The sequence below is a fragment of the Myxocyprinus asiaticus genome, chromosome 50 (assembly GCF_019703515.2).
Source record: "Myxocyprinus asiaticus isolate MX2 ecotype Aquarium Trade chromosome 50, UBuf_Myxa_2, whole genome shotgun sequence".
Classification (NCBI taxonomy): domain Eukaryota; kingdom Metazoa; phylum Chordata; class Actinopteri; order Cypriniformes; family Catostomidae; genus Myxocyprinus; species Myxocyprinus asiaticus.
In genome coordinates this window covers 7,767,501-7,789,971 of record NC_059393.1, presented here as the reverse complement: position 1 = coordinate 7,789,971, position 22,471 = coordinate 7,767,501, and the positions used below count along the sequence as shown (strand labels likewise).

General features: G+C 37.3%; 1 protein-coding gene across 13 annotated transcripts in view; it reads left to right on the top strand.

Annotated features, from left to right (window-relative positions):
* The window catches only part of LOC127438663 (dedicator of cytokinesis protein 3-like), a 260,066-nt gene that overhangs the window by 180,717 nt on the left and 56,878 nt on the right, over positions 1-22,471 (top strand). For all 13 annotated transcript variants that reach the window (XR_007896784.1, XM_051694383.1, XM_051694390.1 and 10 more), the window contains 5 exons: positions 6,231-6,312; positions 6,466-6,526; positions 10,096-10,243; positions 15,038-15,126; positions 18,691-18,816. Coding sequence is in view for 12 of the 13 variants with exons in the window: in XM_051694383.1 (XP_051550343.1) it covers positions 6,231-6,312; positions 6,466-6,526; positions 10,096-10,243; positions 15,038-15,126; positions 18,691-18,816 (506 nt within the window). In the remaining variant the exon portion in view is untranslated. The remainder of the gene's footprint in view (positions 1-6,230; positions 6,313-6,465; positions 6,527-10,095; positions 10,244-15,037; positions 15,127-18,690; positions 18,817-22,471) is intronic.

Genomic DNA, 22,471 nt, shown 5'->3' with positions numbered 1-22,471 from the left:
TTTTTTTTTTTTTTTAAGCATAGACCCCAACCAATTTCATCAGATTGATCTGAAAACAAGACTTAAAATCTTACGCCATTTTTTTCTTGTTTTAGGGATGTTTAGATTTTTTTTTTTTTTTACCAGAATAAAATACAAAAATACTCAGTAAGAAAATAATATTTGCAGTGCTGTCACATTTTAAAAACATTTTGTATATTAAAAATTATTACATATAAATAAATAAATAAATAAATAAATAACCTAACACTAAAATCATCTACAAAAGACTCTTCATGTTCACTTGGTTTTGTAGTGTTTGAATCTAAGGTCCACGATTGTTCATTTACTGAAGAACTTAAAAAGAAAAAAAAAATGTCTATAAGCTAAAACTAAAAATCGTATAATTGATCTACATATTTTGAAAGTATGCAAAAAGTACTAAAATCAATGTCAGTGGGACCACGGATCGACATTGATTATGATGAAACTTTCATTCTTGAACAATGATTACATTCTTAATAAATACTTTCACTTTTGTCCGTCTTGCATCGGGCCAAGAATTTCACCTTTTGCGGTGCAATACAATACCCCCTTCATAATCATGGCCCTGGTTCTAGAAACCCACAAAATAACTCAAGTCCTGTACCATTATATTCCTTGCTTTTCTATTCAAGTGTGACATCCTGCTTTGAACACATTTATTCAAAGTAAACACTTACAGAATGCATTCCACACATTCATTTGTGCATAACAAAAATAAATGAAGTCGGCCTAAAAGGCGGTAGCCTGTATCACAACCAGGAAACAAAGGAAAAAACACTTGCCTACCAACTGCAGAAGTAGCACTGCAATATTTTAAACTGAGTTTTTGTTTTGACGCAGTGAACTGTATTTGAAATGCATGCAGATTGCAGACATGTTCCCGTTGATAGAATATGGCATGTGGAGAGTTCCAGTTTCCCCAGCAAAGGGGAACTGGCTTGCAGTTGTGAATTAATATTAATTAATATTAAGTTTACAGGCACTGTGAAAGTAATTCGGATATATATAATATTTTTTTTTTTTTTTTTGCAATGTTTTCATTGCACCAGTATTTCAATATTTTGTGTTCATTTGAACATTTGGAGAACACAAATGGAGAATTTTGAATGATGTTCATGCTACACTTTTCCATACAATGAAAGTTTATACTAACCAGAGGCTGTCAAGCCCCAAAGATGACATAAAAGAACCAGAAAAGTAGTCCATATTTTCATATAATTCTCTATATTTTAAGTATAGTTTGTATTAACTCGTACGAGATGGCGCAATCGTGCGATATCGCATGACTTGGTTCGTACGTAAATGTACGACTTTTACACCAACCAATCACAGATGCTTCCCTTGTCTCTTTCTTAACCCCTGATATTCCCTTTCTTCCGTGGTGCACAAAACGCATTTACAATTAAAGTCATGGTAAGGGGTTTAGGTATGGGTTTAGGGGTTCAATTTGTAAAAGTCTCACGATCCCACATTCAAAAACCGGATGTTTCTCTCGCTTTACACGTAAGAATTGTTTTGTGCACCATGTAAGAAAGGAAATATCAGAGTTAACAGTGACATGAAGGAAGCGGATGTGATTGGATTGTTCTAAAAGTCGTACGTTTTTGTACGACCCCACTCGACCCAATGATTTCTTACGATTTCGTCATCTTGTACTATTCTTACGACTTTTCATGAGATTGAGTTGTCAAAATGCCAGTTTCGACACCAGATGCAAGGGGTTCTCCTGTGTCTCATATATTAAGATTTATTTGTGACCTTGTTTTCATTACTTTACCACTTTAGTGACCGCTTTCATAATAGCTTACCACTTTGATGAAGTTCAAAAACACTCTTAGATTAATTGCAGTTTTGCTGTGCTTGTTGGTATTGTACAAGGGTTACAGCATCTCAATGCTACTGTCACAGTCTGTCTCCCTCATTCTTCTTCAAGGACTCTTATTTTGAAGTCATGCTGTACTGCAGTCATGACAAAAAAACTATTTGATTGGTGTGTGACTGAATTGCCTGGTTGTTATTTTAGGTTTCCTGGCCCTTATATATCTATCCCTATAAGATCACCCGTATCTCTGCAGTTGCATGTCTCTGTGTCATGTAGATGTAATTTACTGCAGGTACCGCTCTGGTAGTCTAGCGTCTGTTGTCGTAACTGCCCTGCTGGCGCCTATACTCCATTAAGCTGTATTTGAGCAGACAGGAAGTGTGCTGCACTATTTCCTGTGATCTGATTACAGCCTCGTCAACTTACTTAATCTGTAAAGCTCCACTGGAAACCAAGAGAGATGAGGGATATCATTAACCATCCTTTGCTTCAATAATTTCACAGTGTCTTCCCTATAAGGTGTCTAAAATGATTAAAAAGCATTCACTGTCTCATTTTGTAAATTAAATATAATTATATATTATATATATATTGTCATATGGATCAACTGGGGTCCTAATGTTATAGAACGTTTACGTATATGAAACGTGTGCAAGATATGTAATGAATACAGTGCCGTCAACTATTATTAAGTTGCTTATTGACTGCTGATTTTTAAGTCAGTTGTTTTCAACTGGTGTGTCATGACCCAAAATGGTTCACAGTTAGAGCTGTAACAACTTATGAATAAACAATATGATAAGTCATCAACAAATGTCATTATTAATTAGTTTGATTTGTGCAGCGTGCATGGAGAAACTCCTTCAGTGATGACACTTTACAGTAGTGAAAAATCCATTTGAATGCTGAAATTTGAAATATGGTGGAGAAAAGATTTCCTGCGCATGGGAACACTTTTTATTAAACACTTCAAAGATTATAAGCATACGGTTTAATGTGGAACGGCTGTGCTTGTGCTATTTGATGCTATTGAGAGTTGTTTCTTCCAGCGAATAAGTTCAATTTTACTGTTATTTTCGATATTTTATCAGGCCGCTGTTAGTTTTTACCACTGGCGAATCTCCGTTAAACTTCGAGCAATCGCACAGCCGTCCACATCAATCAAACCAGTTGAAAAAGAGAATGGGAGCACAATCGTTATGATTAAACTGTGCTGTTTAAGAAACTTTGCCTTATGACATAAAATTTAGGTTTAAATGGAGCCATAATTGAAATCCTACATATAATGCAAGAACTGAGTCCTTTATATTTATAGAAAGTGAACACTCAGGGCATACATGCCAACAATGGATTGTGAAAAATAGGGAGATTTTTTTATATATACTATTCTAATTTTTTTTTAGGGGGAGGGGGTGGGGTATTGCTTTTTGGGGGGTATTTTAGTAAAACATTTTTTTTTTTTAATTTACTTTAGTTGAATTATTCAGGGTTTTTTTTCCTTCACCTGTACTTCTTGTCTTTATGACTCAGTGGTTGTATTCATACATTGTTGGATCTTTGTAATTTTGTTCATCTTATTGAACATTTACATTAAACCTTCTGTTCTTCAATAAAAAATAAAAAAAAGCACAATGTGTGGACAATTCAGATGGTCCCTTACTCACCGTATGAAACATTTCCAACTTTGTCGTCCGCATACGTCATCAAGGCTGTCTCGTTTCAGAAAAGCGAGTAAGACATTCCGAATACAGCCTTCGAATGCGACCTCTTTCGTGGAAATTCAGAGGATGCATGAGGTGTATCCTTCATAGGCACTCACAACCCACAATTTTTTGTTTCGATGGAAATGAACATCATTTGTCTAAAAAAATGACGCCAATTTGCCCGAAAATATGATGTTCAAACACAAGTAATGTTAATTCCCAAGTTGAAGTACATCAGTAGACAGGTGCATAGTATATAATATGTATAATTATAGTAATATATAATTAAAATAAAGTATTATAGACTAAAAGTACACCTGTAAAATCTATTTTCTTTTCTCTCTACATCATTATAACTCTCCTAAAATTTACCTCATGCATTCCCTTCCAAAGGGACTTTATTCCCTTCTCACTCAAAGTGCTGGCGCTTGTTAAAGAGTGGCATGCTGTCATAGCAACCATGATAAGTTCTGTTTCCATTTGTCCTACGAAGGCCATCTCGTTTAAATGAGGCTTGTTTAAAGGAGGATGCTCGGTATACCGCAGCCTTCAAAGGACGCATCCTAGCTAGCACGCAACCTTTGAAACGAGACAGCAAATGTTACATTAACGATCTGGAACGACTTCGCCGTTACGCCATCTGACCAGCTTACGGGACAAATTGCTATTGAATTGATTCGGGACACATCATTTCATATTTAAAAACGGGACGATCCCGTATTTATGGGACAGGTGGCAACACTATCTGGAGGTCTAATACATTCTCATAAGCAAAGTGTAGATGCAGAAAATTGGGAGGAGGGGTGGAAAAACGGGAGAAACCCAGTACAGTCGGGAGTGTTGGCAGGTATGACTTAGGGGCTGTTAGTAACCACCCACAATCTATTTTAGCAGGCGCAATCAGCACTGAAATTCCACAGCATCTTGAGTATTTAAATGAAGTCATTGTCATTCCTTTACACATAAACATGCCTGCTTTCTATGTAAATTAGGCTCATTGTCGATTGTGCTGCATTCACAAAAAGTGCCTGGCACAATTAGATTGTGCTATTACCACCAAATCAAAGTAGGCGGTAAATTTAATTTTATTTAAAAGAGATGTTTGTGATCATTTTCAACCGATCATATCAACAGTAAATAATCAAATAATCATCAAATGATGGAGATGAGTATTATAACCTGGTATATATCCAGATGTGCGTGTAGTCAAGCGTATGTTCTGCCTGTTTAAGAGATGATCCAGGTATACGGATCAAAGTGATGCTGTACAGTCCTGACAGGATGTGTCAAATATGGTGGTCTGCAGCATTCTCCGCTATATAGTGCTCATAATCGGACCACAAGATCAGAATTGCATGTGCAAATTGTGTTCATCAGCGATTTTGTGTTTTTTTTTTTTTTTCTGGATTTTTTTCACGTTTGCGCCTATGCCTTGTCTGCATAATTTCATTAGTGAATCTGGAACTAAACCAGCATGCAAAAAACTGTGCTTTTACTGGCCGCAATTCATTCTTTGTGAATCTGCCCCTTAGATTTTGGTTTTGTTTTTTCTTTATTTTCAGTTAATTGAATGGTGTAAATTATCCTGCTGCATCCAACTGAGGACATTTTTATTTTTTTTTACTACATGCAATTGTACGCTTTTTTATTTATCTACATGCAATTTATATTTTAACATTAATATTTTAAACCTTTTTCGTACACAATGTATAGCATACAGTCATTTGTTCTTTTAATAAACCAATTTTAATAAAATACGAGAGAAAAAATTTGACTTTTTTTATCCGATTAATCAAATAAATAATCAAATAAATAATCAAAGATTAATCCGTTTTCAAAATAATCATTAATTGCATCCCTAGTCTGTTCTGTTAAAATAATGAAGAGCAAGGAACTTCCTAATGTAAAATACATATTATTCAATTGTTTGTTCTGAAAGACATTTTTGTTCACTTTTGTATGATCAATAATCCTGGTACGGGGCCTGGGTAGCTCAGTGGTAAAAGACGCTGGCTACCACCCCTGGAGTTCGCTAGTTCGAATCCCAGGGCGTGCTGAGTGACTCCAGCCAGGTCTCCTAAGCAACCAAATTGGCTCGGTTGCTAGGGAGGGTAGAGTCACATGGGGTAACCTCCTCGTGGTTGCTATAATGTGGTTCGTTCTTGGTGGGGCGCATGGTGAGTTGAGCGCGGATGGCGTGAAGCCTCCACACACGCTATGTCTCCGTGGCAATGCGCTCAACAATCCATGTGATAAGATGCACAGATTGATGGTCTCAGATGCGGAGGCAACTGAGATTCATCCTCCGCCACCCGGATTGAGGCGAGTCACTACGCGACCACGAGGACTTAAAAGCGCACTGGGATTTGGGCATTCCAAATTGGGTGAAAAAGGGGAAAAAATAAAAAAATAAATAAAAAATATCCTGGTACTATGTTGGGTTGCAACTTGATGTCCAAAGTGTCAAACCCATATGCTATTTTTATTTTAATTTTTTTTTTTTCGAAAATGGTCTCCATAACTGCATACTTTGGAAAACAATGCTGTTAGTGAACTGAAACCAGAAGTTTTAGACTTAAACGAATTAGCATAGACTTGGCCTAAGTTATGGTGTCCTTGTCCAAATGATGAACTTAAGCTCGTTATATGAGCTTTGACTCAATCTCTCTCTCTTCTTCCAGTGAGAAGTTTATGGTGAGACTGAACAAAAATGGCGGGCCAAAGAATCTAGAGAAGGTGGACCGTCTCTGTGCGCTCTTCACGGTGGGAATGCAGTTGATTTACAATCTGTCTTTGATATTGCTTAGGATATAAAAGACACATTCGCAAATAGATTTAACCACATCTGAAAAATGCCTCTGCATCTACCAATTTTTGATTAAACTAGCTACATTGCTTCTCTCATTTCCCTCACAGGACCTAAGCAACAAGGACATGAAGAGAGATCTGTATATTGTGTCCCAGGTTATCAGGACGGGTGAGTATCCCATCTCATTTAGCCTCTGTCTCTGTCTCTCTCGTCCTCTATCTATTCCCTTCATTTGGAGACAAATGTTCCTGAGTTGCCGCAAGGCATTGCATTTCTCCTGCTGTGACAATTGCATCTCTAAAGCTGTTACATAAGTGCTGTTGTGGCTTCCATTCCAGCTTAACAGAAATGGGCGGGCGGCTCAAACACTGGAACAAATCCTTCAGCGCCCCCAAATCAGACACAACTTTTTCTGGCTCATTTTGAGTGCAGTTTTAAAATGAAAACATCCCTCAGTGACTATTTTCATCCCCATTTTGGAGACTCTTGTAAAGCACAGGTCATCATTAGGGCAGTGGTAGCTCAGCGGTTAAGGCTCTGGGTTACTGATCAGAAGGTCAGGGGTTCAAGCCCCAGCACTGCCAAGATACCACTGTTGGGCCCTTGAGCAAGGCCCTTAACCCTATCTGCTCCAGGGGCGCCGTATCATGGCTGACCCTGCACTCTGACCCCAGCCTAGCTGGGATATGTGAAAAAGAAGAATTTCACCATATATGTGCAAATGTATAATGTGTGATAAATAAAGAAAATTATTATTATTAAATTATTAATTATTATCATCTTCAGTTGTTGTGACTGGGGCTGTTGATTTAACACATGAATTTAGTGTGATTAATTATATAAAAATAACGTATTAAAACATTTACGTAATTAATCATGCCTCCTGACCTGCACGTAAATTCCGTAAAAAAAAATAAAAATATATATATATATATTTTCCTACCTTCGGACCAATTCAAGCTTGAAGTACATGTAACTTTAATTTTTCTTGAGCTACATCGGCAGGGGCCAGTCATCACTCCTCAACAAACCTCACCAGCGGCGTAGCCACAGAATGTGAGCCGCTGGCACAGGACGCGTTTTTTACAGCTGGACAAAGCACGACAGAACGCAGGGATCTCGAGATGTGATTTTCAAATTGTACCTACTTTTAATTCGACACGATATCTTAAAAATGCACCGTTCGTGACACTGAAAACCGGTGTGATAATCCAAAAGCATCTGGTCATATGACAAAATTATCTGTATCTGTCTCTGTATTCGGATAGAACCGGGTGTGGGCGGGGCTTAAACCGGAAGTGCATCAAAACTAAATGAAATGCCGATTTTTATATGTTACTCTTACATTTATAGTTTCTATTAAAACAAACAGTTATTTAAAAAATATATATTCTTTTTTTCTTTTTTTTTTTCTCACTAGATGAAGCTGAATTTGTAGGCTACATTAACTGTGCAATATCTTGTGGTTTCTCCTGGTATTTCAGATATTAATATCTGCATGAAACAGAATTTTCGTTTGTCTGTGCATGTATAACAACATTATTCTGGAGGCAGGAAGTGTCAAGCAAAATGTGAAATGTCAAGCACACATTTTGCATTGAATAATAAATACAAATTCAAACATTAAAAGAAATGAAAATAAAATCAATATAGCCTACAAACAGGTGAAAGTCCCATAAATCTATCAGGAATTTTTACGATAAGACACCATTATTTAGTTAAATAATAATAATAATAATAGTAATAATAATGTACTTTATGGAGCATTTATTTTTTTTATTTATTTTTTTTTGGAATAAAGTCTTACCAAGATAATTTTCTTAATCGCTGATGTGGATATAAATGTGGTCAACTTTAAGAGATGGATAGACGAGCTCCGACGTGAAATCATCACTTCAGGTCAGGAATTTAACATCGTATTTAGGTTTAGGCTATAAATGAATACATGGGAATCACGTGTGAATCATGTGATACATTAACATTATATATGGCATTTCAAGAAGTGGGAAGTGTATATGATGTTGTATCTTAATGTTACACTTGATAAGCTCTAGTCTTCAGAAAGCTGACTAACACACTACAGCATCTCTACTTAGGAGTGGCAACAGACAGACACAGGTAAATATATATATATAAAGTTCCTGCATGCATGTTAATGACTGTACTGCCTACCATATTTTAAATCAAAATACAGGTCAGATATTTGTAAAGACAGTACTGTAAACAACAGTGGTTCTCCACTGGTTTTGCTTCAGGACCCAGATTTTACATTGGAAATCAAGTGGCGACCCACCATAGTAAAAATGTTACCTGTATTTAATGTATCCTTGGTCGCATTTCCTTTTATGTTGCATAGTTTTGTTCATGGTTTTCAAGTACAAGGACATGCATCAAGTGACATTATTTTTGTTGTTGACGTCAACAACAAAAAAACAGGATGTTTTCTCTCCCCCCTTTTAAAAATTGAAGAGCATATTTACTTAAATGAGCCCATTATTTTCCCATTTGTTTCCTAATTTCAAACATAATTCAAACAGAACATACATATTACACAGGAGGAAAGGCTCCTCATTACCATGGTTAGGTCAGTGTAGCTAGTCTTAAATAGTAGTAATAATAATAATAACAACAAATTATTGTATTTATGAAACACATCTTGAAACTTTAAACCACAACTGCCACTGTTGATATAAAATGAGGTCTAATAGATTCTACCTTTAGATTATTTCACATGAAACTATAACATTTTGTCAAAATATAACAGTTACTTTTACTCATGTAAAATCGTGAAACAATTTTGTAATGGTGATGATGTGTAATGAAAAAAAATATAGCACATAGTGTTGCTCTTTTCCTCCTCAATGCTGTTTGGCATGTCGGGGCTGCCTACTGTTTGAGAGGTTCGACTTGACTTCCTCCGTAACGCTTTAAACTAGAAAAGTCTCACTAGAATTGAAATTGGTCACATCAGTTTTGAGGTCTGCACTCCGCAATATCGAGGGAAGCCCGGTTGTTGCGCGCGCGCGCCAGAGAGAAGAGCAGATCATGATCGCGAGCTGGTCCCGTTACACTCGTGTGAAAGTGCAGATGAGAAGCCTTTAGCTGATTCCGAGATTATCATTAAATCTGTTTCGGCAGTCCTAAATAGGCTATCACTTGAGCGGCCGCCGAATTATCTTCAATGGGAGAACCATGGCATTGTTCTTTCCCTGTCCGCGACCCAGTCCGAATAAACCTGCGACCCACTTTTGGGTCATGACCCACCAGTTGAGAAACACTGGTAGATGTTAGTTTGTTCAATTGCTGTTTACGTGGGACACACAAATTTAACACGCTAATGCACATACTGCAACACTCATTTTAGCAGCAAGAAAACAAACATATGCGATACAATGCAACAAAACTCATAAATGACGGCAATTTATGTTAGTTTATAAAATGTATATTTTAAAAACTTTTACTGCATATTTAATATTTGCATATTTAATTAAATACCGAAATGTAACGCTAAAAAATCAAACTGGAAATTGACTATTGTACCCAATATTTGTGTATGCTACGTTTTTTTTTTATTTTTTTTTTTATGCTTATTAGAGTATTGCGGCATTTGCTTAGCAACATGCTAATGTGAAGCTATTGAAATCAGTTGTGAGTTGAATTTACTGTCCGCTTTGCCTGTTTTTTTTTTTTTTTTTTTTTTTTTTTCTCAAATCAATTCATAATGTGTTCTTGTGCAGGGCGAATGTTGCTCAATGACTCGAAGAAAGGCCCCCCTCACGTGCAGTACCGCCGGCCGTACGGATGCGCAGTGTTAGCCATGAGCGACGTCCTTCAGACCATCTCTGAACTCAAAGAGGAGAAAGACTTTGTGCTCAAAGTTTACACGTAAGCCACTTCAGTTCATATTCACAATCAAATACAAACACTCAAGGGAGTGCTTGTGATTTATTCATCTATTTGATTTATCAATTAAAGTGGAAATGCTGGGGAAATAAGTTTGTCATAAGCTAAGCAAAACCATGAGTGATTAATGGCTCGCTTGTTTAGTCACAATAAACTCTTGAGCGATGACGGATAAAAACCACTCAAGAACATATTACCTTTTCTGTTTGGGTTAGAACTGAGAATTACAACAGACTACATCATTTACAGTTTGAAGTTTCTCACACAAAGCTATTGTATGGCTTCAGAAAACTTATATAGACTATAGTGCTCAAGTCATATGGACTACTTTTATGATGCTTTTATGGTACTTTAATATCTTTTTGAAGCTTGAAAACTCCAGTCCCCATTCATTGTAATTTAATGAAAAAGATCGACCAGGATATTCTTCACTTTTTGCTTTCACGAAAGCAAAAAAAAGTTGTACGGGTCTGAAAACACAATGAGGCTGAGTACTGTACTGTTTATAATGATAGAATTTTAATTTTTAATTTAACTCTCACTTCGAATAAAAGACACTAGCACATATACTGCTCCACTTTCTCTGAATTCCTCCCCATGGAGCATGGCACATGGTCGAGTCCTCTAGCGATCTCCATCACAACACTTTCATTACCTCTGTGTGCTGCCATGCAGAAAGCCTCCTCTGTTTTATTGTCTGGGGAACTGACAGAACTGGTGAAAGAAAAAGAAATCAAGGAGGGAAAATGCAAGGAGTACATACATGGGTGTAGAGAGAACGGAAAAAGGCAAGATTTGTTTAGATACTCCAGCAATCGAAATGACAAGCAATCATGTGATATTAAACCATCTTTGTCTATGAAGCAGGGTGAAATGTTGTAACATAGAAGTAAAGAATACATACTTTTTTCTAGCTTTCACTCTTATTTGCATTTTCGTTTCTGAGTCAACTATAAGCCATTTGTAGGTTGATTTCAGCTAAAAGTGTTACATTGTTGCTCTGCGGCGCTATCCAAACATTATTGTGTTTGTTTGAGCGGCCCGTCTGCCCGACACAGTAACATTTGGCTCGACCAATGGCGTGAGTTTGGGGTGGGACTATCTGTTTAGACAGCTAATGGCAGATGGGGTTAGTTTTCTGGAATCTGTTTGAAACAGACATTATTTTTCCAATTGCTTGCAATAACGTTGCAATAACAAACTACATTTACAAGCCTTTACATTTACAAGTCTTTTTAATAACACATTATTTCTATTATATACTGAAATTGAATATATAGTATATAGACAAAAAGCTTGCTTCTTCTCTACTTTAATCAAAATTGCTTAGAAATAAGATGTGTTTAGAAAAGTATTGCTGTCAGCTCTTCATTATCATTACTTGTAATATACAGTATATTATAAGAGACTCCTAAGGGGTTTATGTTTTTTTTAATAATATATTCAGAAAATTTTCTAGAGATATTTAGATACATTTGATCTAAGATGGCCAAATGAAGTATGCATGATGTGCACATTTATGCTTATGTAATATGTGTGTATGTTGGTGTGTTTGTGTGAGTTTTTGCATGTGCAGAGTATGCTAGTCATGTGGGGACATCTAGTGGTAGACTAGATAGGGAATGCACTTCTATGAGAAGCCACACTGGCAAACCAGTCCGGCCGAAATCCCCACACATCCATGCCAGAGACAATTTAGCGCTTTTTCATCAAAGGCCCTGAGAAAGCATCAAAAGTGACGTGCGCCTTTCCCTGTGTATTGCTGTAATGCTGCTGTGAACCTGTCGGTGACAGACCAGAACCACCCTTGACGCCCTTGGAGCCAGTCACCATGACAGCCGGCCAGATGGACTCTGCGGGACTTCCCACAAAGCATCTGCCCCGCTAACACTAGCATTAGCATATAGCGGAGCTCCCTTGTCAGCTGCCATGACAGTCTCTACTGGATGATGCATTAGCGACACCACTTCCCCTCAGGCCAGAAAGCTGCTGTTCTCAAACCTCCAACTGCTTGCCCGCAGCGATTTAGCAGCAAGTAACGTTGGAACATACCATATGTCTGTGTTCCCTCTGCTTTTGAGCAGAAGAGTGCTGTGATTTCCTTTGTAGCGATGGCTCTCCACACTTGGCCGCACTTGACTGCGTGTTTTTCGCTTGCCATTAGCTTGTCAAAGCACCAGTTCACGAGTGAGAGTTGGGGTTAATTGACTTGATTATAGCTCATTTTAATTTAAACGTCAAATATAACCGTGTTCTAAAGAAGAGGACAGTGGACAAAACCTCTGTGGGCTTATTGAAGAAACAAGCAAGTGGTGATATATAGCATATATCAAATATGTCTACAAATCTGACCTTAAAGCTAATATACTGCATATACTGTAAATGGCCTTGAAGCTGATACATTATATGTACTTCAAGTATATATATATATATATATACACTCTGTGGCCAAAAGTTTGTGGACACCATATGTGCTTGATGAACATTTGATTTCAAAACCTTAGGCATCAATTTCCCCCTCAGCTTCCACTCTTTTGGGAAGGCTTTCCACTATACTGTATACACATGTATAACATGGCTGCAGGGATTTGCTCTCATTCAGACACAAGGCTATCAGTGAGGTCAGGAACTGATGTTGGTCAATGGGGCCTGACTTACAGTTGCGGTTCCAGTTCACCCCAAAAGTGATCAGTGGGGTTCGGGTCTGGGCTTTGTGCAGGCCAGTCAATTTCTTACTTGCCAGACACAGCAAACCATTTCTTTATGGACCCCACTTTGTTCACAGGGGCATTGTCATGCTGGAACAGAAAAGGGCTATCCCCAAACAGTTGCCACAAATTTGGAAGTTCAGAAAACCCAAGCCATTACATGAAGAAACATTAAGATTTTTCTTTACTGGATTTAATGGAGTAACCAAATTTGTTAATTAGAAGGGGGTGTCCACAAACTTTTGGCCATATAGTGTATATATATATATATATATATATATATATATATATATATATATATATTCAGCCACAACATTAAAACCACCTGCCTAATATTGTGTAGGTCCCCCTCATGCTGCCAAAAAATAGCATTCTGAGATTATATTTTTCTCACCACAATTGTACAGAGCGGTTATCTGAGTTACCATAGACTTTGTCAGTTTGAATCAGTCTGGCCATTATCTGTTGACCCTCTCATCCACAAGGCATTTCCATCCGCAGAACTGCCACTCACTGGATGTTTTTTGTTTTTGGCACCATTCTGAGTAAATTCTAGAGACTGTTGTGTGTGAAAATCCCAGGAGATCAGCAGTTACAGAAATACTCAAACCAGCCCATCTGGCACTAACAATCATCCATGCGATTATCTAATCAGCCAATCATGTGGCAGCATTGCATAAAATCATGCAGATATGGGTCAGGAGCTTCAGTTAATGTTCACATCAACCATCAGAATGGGGGAAAAAATGTATCTCAGTGATTTGGACCGTGGCATGATTGTTGGTGCCAGATGGGCTGGTTTGAGTATTTCTGTAACTGCTGATCTCCTGGGATTTTCACGTACAACAGTTTCTAGAATTTACTCAAAAACCATCCAGTGAGCAGCAGTTCTGTGGACAGAAATGCCTTGTTGATGAGAGAGGTCAACAGAAAATGGCCAGATTGGTCTAAACTGACAAAGTCTACGGTAACTCAAATAACCGCTCTGTATAATTTTGGTGAGAAGAAATAATCTCAGAATGCTGTTCTGAAATACAGTTTGGTGCTGTTTTGGTGACACGAGGGGGACCCACACAATTTTAGGCAGGTGGTTTTAATGTTGTGGCTGCTCAGTGTGTGTGTGTGTGTGTGTGTGTGTATATATGTATGCAAATTTGTTATCAAAATGTAATAACTTATTTCGACTTTAAAATGTCTTTCCTTTTTGGCTGAAGTCACTTAGGCCATGCAGACTATTTGTTAATTATAACTAATTGCCAAATTGCTATTTAGACTTTGTTTTAAGCTACTGATGTAGGTAATGCCGCCTTTCCAAAATTGTGCAAAATTAGTTAACGGTGTAATTTAACGCTGATTAATGTAAAATAACGCAATAATAACAATAGATTTAAAAAGAAAGCATTACCAATTTGTATGTCGAGATGCTCTTGAGAGTGAACTTGACCTTCAGCCTCCATGTCCTGTTCAAAACACCATCTCAAAAGTGAAAACCGGTGTTGTTCAGGAGGGGAGTAGGTCCTTTGCAATCCACTAGAAGCTCTCATTCAGGTCTGGCTCCATTTTGGTTTGGAATGCCCACTTTTCCTGGTCCATTCAGTTCTCAACGGATAAAATCAAGTCCCACCCCACATTTTTTTCTTATTGAATATCCTGTTTCACTAGAAAATACTTCATACAACTAAAGTAAAATGTGAGAATGCCATTTCATGTTGACTTGAACACTCAGTTCACTCATTTTGATGAGGAAGTGTTCTTCATTATGCAGTAGCTCTGCGCTAGTTTCAGTGCACATTGAGTATTGTGGCAAATGAATAATTCTCTTTGACTGAATAAAAACCCACTTTTGCTCTGAATGATGGTCTGCACTTAAAAGTACTATGATTCCCTCTTAGGATATGACCTTTACAATTGAAACAGAGCTTCGTGTACTAACAAATTACATTTTTGATTCTATGCACCTGGGAATGAATACAACACTGACACAAGCAATGATTCCACCTGCTGTGTCTGTGCTGCAGCTGTTGTTTTTTTACTATAATGGATTGTCCTCTTTCTGTCTTTTTCACAGTTGTAATAATGAAAACGAGTGGTATCAGATTCACGAGAACATTATCCGCAAGTCCAGCACCAAATACACTGTCCCCAGTACGAACTACGGTAAGTGAACTTTGAAAAAGGACAGACACTTGTTTGCCATTTTCCTCTACTTGAGATACACTAATGCTGCGTCCAGAATCGCGTACTGTCAGAATATGCACTGTATTTTATGAAAGGCACACTTATCTGCCACCAAAACAGTATGTTTTTTAGGTATGCATGTGAGTAGTATGAAAAGATTTCGGACATACTTCATCCAGGGACATGGGCATTGACCCGTGACCCGCATGTTTGACGCAAGAACAACAACCACGAAAACGATCTGCTCTGGTTTTGTTAAACAAGCACCATTTAAGCACAAGGAACAATTATCTTGGCATATGTAGCACTTACAGTTGAGAAGAGCCGTCTGACTCATGGTTCACCGCCATTCTTTTAAATCCAGTGTTTTAAACGTGACGTCGCCCCAGCTCGCAAGGGATTATGGGATCATTAAGTGTCCAGTTGATCCGCACTTCAGAATCTCGCTAGAAATAGTAGGTCATCCGGGTATTACTTGCTTACTGCTTGATGAATACTGTGGATTCAGACAAACAGTACCACTCCATTGACATACAGTTTTTGGCATACTATATAGTAGAGAAGTACAAATATTTGGACACAGCGTAAGATTCGAATAAAATGTCCAATATGTGCATTTTATTTAAGCTTATATGTATATTCTATGTATTTTTTTAATTATTATTCTGTACAAAGACAATGCATAAACTACAATGGAAACACACACACACACACACACACACACACACACACACACACATATATATATATAAATGCACAAGGCTCTTTTCTCACCTTGCGCACATGAGCTCTGTATGATAAAAAGCCATGTCTAGTTAAAAAGAGCTGGCTTGCGTTCAGTGAAGTTTTAGCGTTTTGTCAGCATGCTCTAAACTACTTATAGTTTAAGAGTTTCTTATAATAAGTGTAATAAAACAGTTTGGCTTTCCCAGTGGCTACAACTTTTATTTTCATTTCTATTTAGTGCCAATTTCTCCGGAAGAGATGATTTTGTTCTCTCAAACACGTGGGATGGAAACACTGCTTTCTTTGCATATGGTTTTAGCGCTATTTTCATTTTACGCATTTTTTAAATTTTATTTTTGCTGTTTGAATGGAAACCTAGTGTTAACATGGTAATGTGTATCAAGCTTTAGCATTGAATAGATGTGGATGACTTTGGCTCTGTCATAAATGGATGGAAAGCAGTGATTGATTATGACCGAGGGAGGTTGATATTGTCCAAGTTGAAGTTGCTATATGATCTATACTCTTGAAGCCACCGCCATGCTGTCATACGTTTTTTTTTTTTTTTTTTTTTAAGTGCAAATATGTTTGTTTGCATAAAAGTGTAAGAAAGGACCAGAGGAATTGTGTGCTATCTGACCAAAAATACATTTACACGAAATACGTAATCAAGATAACCAGGCCAGGAAGCTTGGAATACAAGTCATATGCAAAGATTAAAGTCAATTTGAAATGAAAATGAACCCTATTTCCATTTTAAATAAATGTTTTTACATTCTTGGTATTATTACACTCTATCAGTAATCTTTCATAAAAAATAAAAATAAAATAAAAATAAATATTAACTAGGTGCCGCAAACTCTGGTATCTGGTATGGAACGCCCACTTTTTATGATCCAATAATTTCTTGATACAACCAAGGCCTGCCATTATTTTTATTTAGTAAAAAATATTATATGTAAATATTCAGTTTTATTTGCAAAATAGCTCACATTACAGAAGTATTATGGATTGCCAAAGCAATTTCATGTAGACTTTACGCCTCAAAATCCAGAACGCCAGGAAAATATTTAAAGAGTCGGAAATAACATTGAACCACTTGATCACTAAAGTCAAGTCCCCAGAAATGTACCAAGTCAGCAAGTAAATCAAAATATTTTATAGATCATAGAGGTTTCATAAAACAGTAAGTTTCCCTTGAGGAGGTGTATTTTGAAGAGTTGTTCAATTGTAAATGGTGTGTCAGCTCTTCTAATTTAGAGTTCATTCCACTATTGAGGGGAGGCCTGGAAACATTTCTGGACCTGGATGAACAGAAACCCTTCCAATGGGGAATTGGGGGAGTGAGGCAATAAAGAATGACTGATTGCATCAGGCGGACTGGTGTTACAATTTAATGAAGGATTGAAGGTAGCTGGGAGACAGGCCATTAGCGACTTTGTTGACCCAAAACAATGTCTTGATTAAACTGAACTGTAGCAGTTACTGACAGCCAAGTGGTAACATACAAAACTTAATCTCTTTGGTAGATCTCAGAAAGAAAGGCCAATTTTAATGGATAAATAATAGTAATCAGAACTCAACAATAAGTATGGCTGAGAACCTGGGTCAGTGTGAGAGTTTCAGGACGGTCAACGAAACTGTCTCTTGACCTGTCAGCCCAGAGCTGCGTCTTCACTACTTCTTATGTTGATTATTCACATGTGTTTTTATGCTTTGCAATTTGAAATATTTGATATTCCGTGATATATTGAACATTTTTGATGCAAATTTTGATGATTTACAGTAAGTATATCACCAAGGTAAAGATGTGGCTAGCACAGATGAGATTGTGTTGAAATTGCAAGAATGATTTGTGATAGTCCAGAAAGCATCAGTTAGACTGGGTTGAGAAATAAACAAATCTGTTTGACCAATGGCAGATTACAGGGATGTTCGGGAAACCAAAGGCAACTGTAATTGTACAAACTTGGTTTGGTTTTTTTGTTTTGTTTTTTCAAAATCCCTTAACCGAGACCAAAATTTCAAACACTACCTTTTCCAAGAGCTTTCAGTCAACATCCACCAAATTTGGTACAGACCGTCAGACTGTTCTGGAATAGTGTTTTTTGTCTTGTCTTACTGATCGGATTTACGGTTTTCACACAACGGGCGATCAAAAATTGGAAAAATCCCATAGACTTACTGTACATTGACGGAATGTTCAGAGGGGCCAATGGAATGCTCTTGAATTCAAACTGCAACTATCAAAAAAATTCAAATGTAAACAAACCCACAAATGGTCTTTGATCTGCTTTAAGTTGCTCTCTCTCTCTCTCTCTCTCTCTTTAGCTAGCTGGCTTTAGCAAGTTTGTTTAACTGTAAAGTCTGTTTAGCTATCAAACTTTTAAAACTAGTTTAAACTTTCAGTCAAGGCTTTATCAAGTCCACATCAAAGTTTGTCTTGACAAACCTTACCTATCTACTTTTGCTAATTCGTTTGATGCAGCTAGTGGTGCAGAAATTACACAATTTACCTTTGAACATCTAATGAAACAGATATTGCTTTATGACATTTGATAAGTTGCAAATGTGTTGCTAAAAATGAAACATTAAACAAAAATTAAACACTTTTATTTATTTATTTGTGGTGGAACCAATGAAATTATTAGCAGAGCATATACATCTGAACTAAATGAGCAAAAAAATTTATACTGTATATATATTTCACTTATTGTTAAATCCTGATAGTGTAATCACAGTGGGTAATTACAGTATTCATCATAATGTTCTCTCATGTGTCTCACATTTTTGGCTCAAACTTTTCTCGTCGTGCAGGTCTAATCATCTCCCTGCAGCTGTTACGAGGTGACATGGAGCAGGTGCGCAGGGAAAACCCCATGATATTTAACCGTGGCGTGGCCATCACGCGGAAACTGGGCTTCCCCGATGTAATCATGCCAGGTAAGTCCCTTGAAGGTCACGACTGCATTTTAAGATTTGTTCAGGGTCAAATCAGTACTTACTTCCTACTGTCCTTGGGCACTTAATGAAGACTGTAGTGCCTAGCAAGGGAACAAGGATGGTCTAGTTAGCAGTTAGGCCTGGTAGATATAGTAACTACACTGTCTGTGCCCAAAAGCATGATTGCCCATTGACGGCCAGTCAAAATTAGTGTATTCTGTTAAAATTGCTAGCAACATATATGTATTTGTAAACTTACAGCACTTATAGTAATTTTGAATTGCCGTCAATGGAGAAAGAGGCTTTTTCAGCCTATGGAACAGGCTGACCAGCCACTCTGACCCTAGATTTATTGGTTCTGAGCTTTCTTCATCTTCCTTCTGGAGTCCTTCTCATTTCTCTCAGAGTTTGCGCTTCACCCTTCTTCTCAAGAGTTACAATTGTGGGTTTATCTTCCACATATAAAGCAATCTAAGGTAGTTCAGTTCTAATCACAGGCAATGCTGTGGTCTTTAAATTCAGCATTTTGAAATGCCAATAAGTCAATAAGTCTTTGCGAGCCACAGTTCCATGGGATTTTTACGTAGGTATATCTGAAAGGGCTTAGATGCTATTGAACAACAATGTCTGGGAGAAGCTCATGTAATCTTATTTCTGATTGGTGCTTTGAGGTTTTTCTCTCACAAGATCGAACTTGGCAGGTAACTAATGAATGGTCCCAGACTTGGACATAGCAATTTAAGGAAGATTTAACTGTAAGCTACTGAAATGTTAATGACATTGGAGGCGCCACAAGCTTCGAAAATTGTCAGTTTGCATGACATTTTCCATAAGCCAGAGATGGGTATGTTCAACAAAACCTTTGGAGAATTATTTGTACATGTCTTGTGAGTGTCAAATGTGATACAGTAGGTCAATATTACATTGTTAATTTTTGCCATTTCTATGGCTTTTCTGTCCAACCATCTGACATCCCACGTACCCCCATTTGCCCTCTCTGTTGGTGTCCCATAAGAGACAAGGACACATGATAGTAAGTGTATTCAAGTGTGTCTTGAGTAATAAAAAAATCAGCTTCTGTTTAAATATCTTAGGGGCCGTTCAGACCGAATGCTTTTTGCTGTCTCTCTTTGCTGTTTTTTTAATTTATTTGTAAAAAAAAAATTACTATTATTATTATTATTATTATTATTGTTGTTGTTGTTGTTGTTTTCCCTATGTAAACAATTTTCAGCATCTTGGGCAGGAGTGCCGTGTTTTTTTAGACGCTATGTCAGGTTAAAAAGAATTAAAATTTTTAAAACATATCTCAAAACACCTGCATTCTGTTCTATTTAATACAGAATCTAGCTACTTCTTAGCACAAGAATGCGTTTGGTCTGAATGGCTCCTTAGAGTTTCCGTCCATGTTACAGCAGCCTAGGTTCCAAAAGTATTTTTTTCCATTAATTTTCTCTGTTGGTATTTTAAAACATTCTTTAATATAGAAATCACATTACAAAATATGATTTGAATCAAAAAAGTATTCAAATATTGTTAAAACAATAGTGCAAAAGGGAATGAACTACACATCCCATGATGCAGTGCGAATAACATTACGGAATCAAACATTTTGGCACAGGTGTTAAAATATACGACTTATTTGATTGGTTGATTTCTGTTCAGCATTATGGGTAGTGTAGTCCTTCACTGGGAATTTGGCTATTAAATGCAATGTGTTCAATCTACTGACTTGAACAGAAGCATATGTCATCTTAATACAAACTTAAATGTTTATAGAAAGGTTTTGAAGTTAAAAATGTGTTGTGCTGGGGGCGTGGGTAGCTCAGTGAGTAAAGACGCTGACTACCACACCTGGAGTCACAAGTTTGAATCCAGGGCATGCTGAGTGACTCCAGTCAGGCTTCCCAAGCAACCAGTTGGCCCGGTTGCTAGGGTGGGTAGAGTCATGTTGGGTTAACCTCCTCGTGGTCGCTATAATGTGGTTCTCGCTCTCGGTGGGGTGCGTGGTGAGTTGTGCGTGGTCGCCGGTAACGTGCTCAACAATCCAAGTGATAAGATGCACGGATTGACTGTCTCAGACGCGGAAGCAACTGAGATTCGTCCTCCACCACCCCGATTGAAGCGAGTCACTACACCACCACAAGGACCTAGAGCGCATTGGGAATTTGGCATGCCAAATTAGGGAGAAATTTTTTTTTTGTGCTTTTGGGAAAATTAATGATATTTTACAACGGAATCTGAGTGTTGTGCGCTATAAAACATTATTGTATGAATTCATGCTACCACTGACATCTGACTATTCATCCTTCTATGGATTCTAATTAATTGACTGATCTTGTGAGCAACGTATTTATTCTTAGCAAAATGTACTATGTTTTACTAGTAAACTAGTCATGTAGAATTGTAGTAGGCTGTTCTGGAGATCTCCTGTGCAGTCCGCTTACAACGTGCTTTATGGATGCAACCACACTTCAGTTTGTGGACACAGGAATTTTCCTTATTGTTGTAATATATAATAAGCAATAGTAGACAAAGGCCCAAAGCATCAACTATGTCTAATTTCGACTTTCCCGTACAATCCCTATTGAAAATATATTACGACCAACGTCTTGTGTTCCACAGAAAAAAGGAAGACATATGGGTTTGGAACAACATGGATGAGTAAATGATGACAGAATATTAATTTTTGGGTGAACTATCCCTTTAATATTCATCACAAAACAGAATGTGAGCACATGCAAATACCTTCTTCCAACCGTAGCGTTGGTTTTTCCCTCCTCTGTTAGCTACTGCTGTCAGGTTGTTTGTCCTATTTCCAGTTGGGAATGCACCAGAATTGTTTCTTTTTGGAAGGAATTTGTGGCTGCTCACTGAATGGAGAGCTTTATGTGGATTTTATAGACTTAGATAGCTCCAAAGCAGGGCTGTAAGTCTGTAGCCATAACCCATTACAGAAAGCCTCTATACGGGAACACAATCCAGCAAAACACCAGGAACCAGCCAGCTGGTGCCAGATAACATTTTATCGGGGTGGAACTGTAAGATACCATCAGCCAAACAGACAAATGGACAAGGCTTTATTTCAGAGTTTCACAGTTTGCTGTCAGTTTCATTCACCTTTTCTAAAATGGACTGAGACTATATTCTCTTTGGTAATACTATTGAATTTATGGGGTGCCTAATGCAAAATGTAGGCAAAATAAGTAAAATAGAGTCCGATTTAGCAACAAAAGCTGTTTATTTTACTAGATTTACATACAGTTTTTTGAATGACTCATATTTTTATACATCTGAGTCTTGTAATAAACAGTTAAATATAAATGTGCAGTAAATGATAAAGAAATAGTATGCCCAAAAATAAAATTCTATCATCATTTTCTCTCCCTCGTGTCGTTTCAAACCCATATGACTTTCTTTCTACTGTAAAACATGTTTACACAGGTCTTTTCCATGCAATAAAAGTAAGTGTTTTTTCAACTTCGAGCACTTTTAGCACTATGGACTTCTAGAATGTAAAGTCTCATTAAAACAAACTTTTCACACCTTTTTTTTTTTTTTTTGTCTACTTACAATGTCTAATAGTGCATGCACTTGCATCACAGGAGATTTATGTAATGTTTGTAATTTCTGAAAGACGACAATTCCCACCATT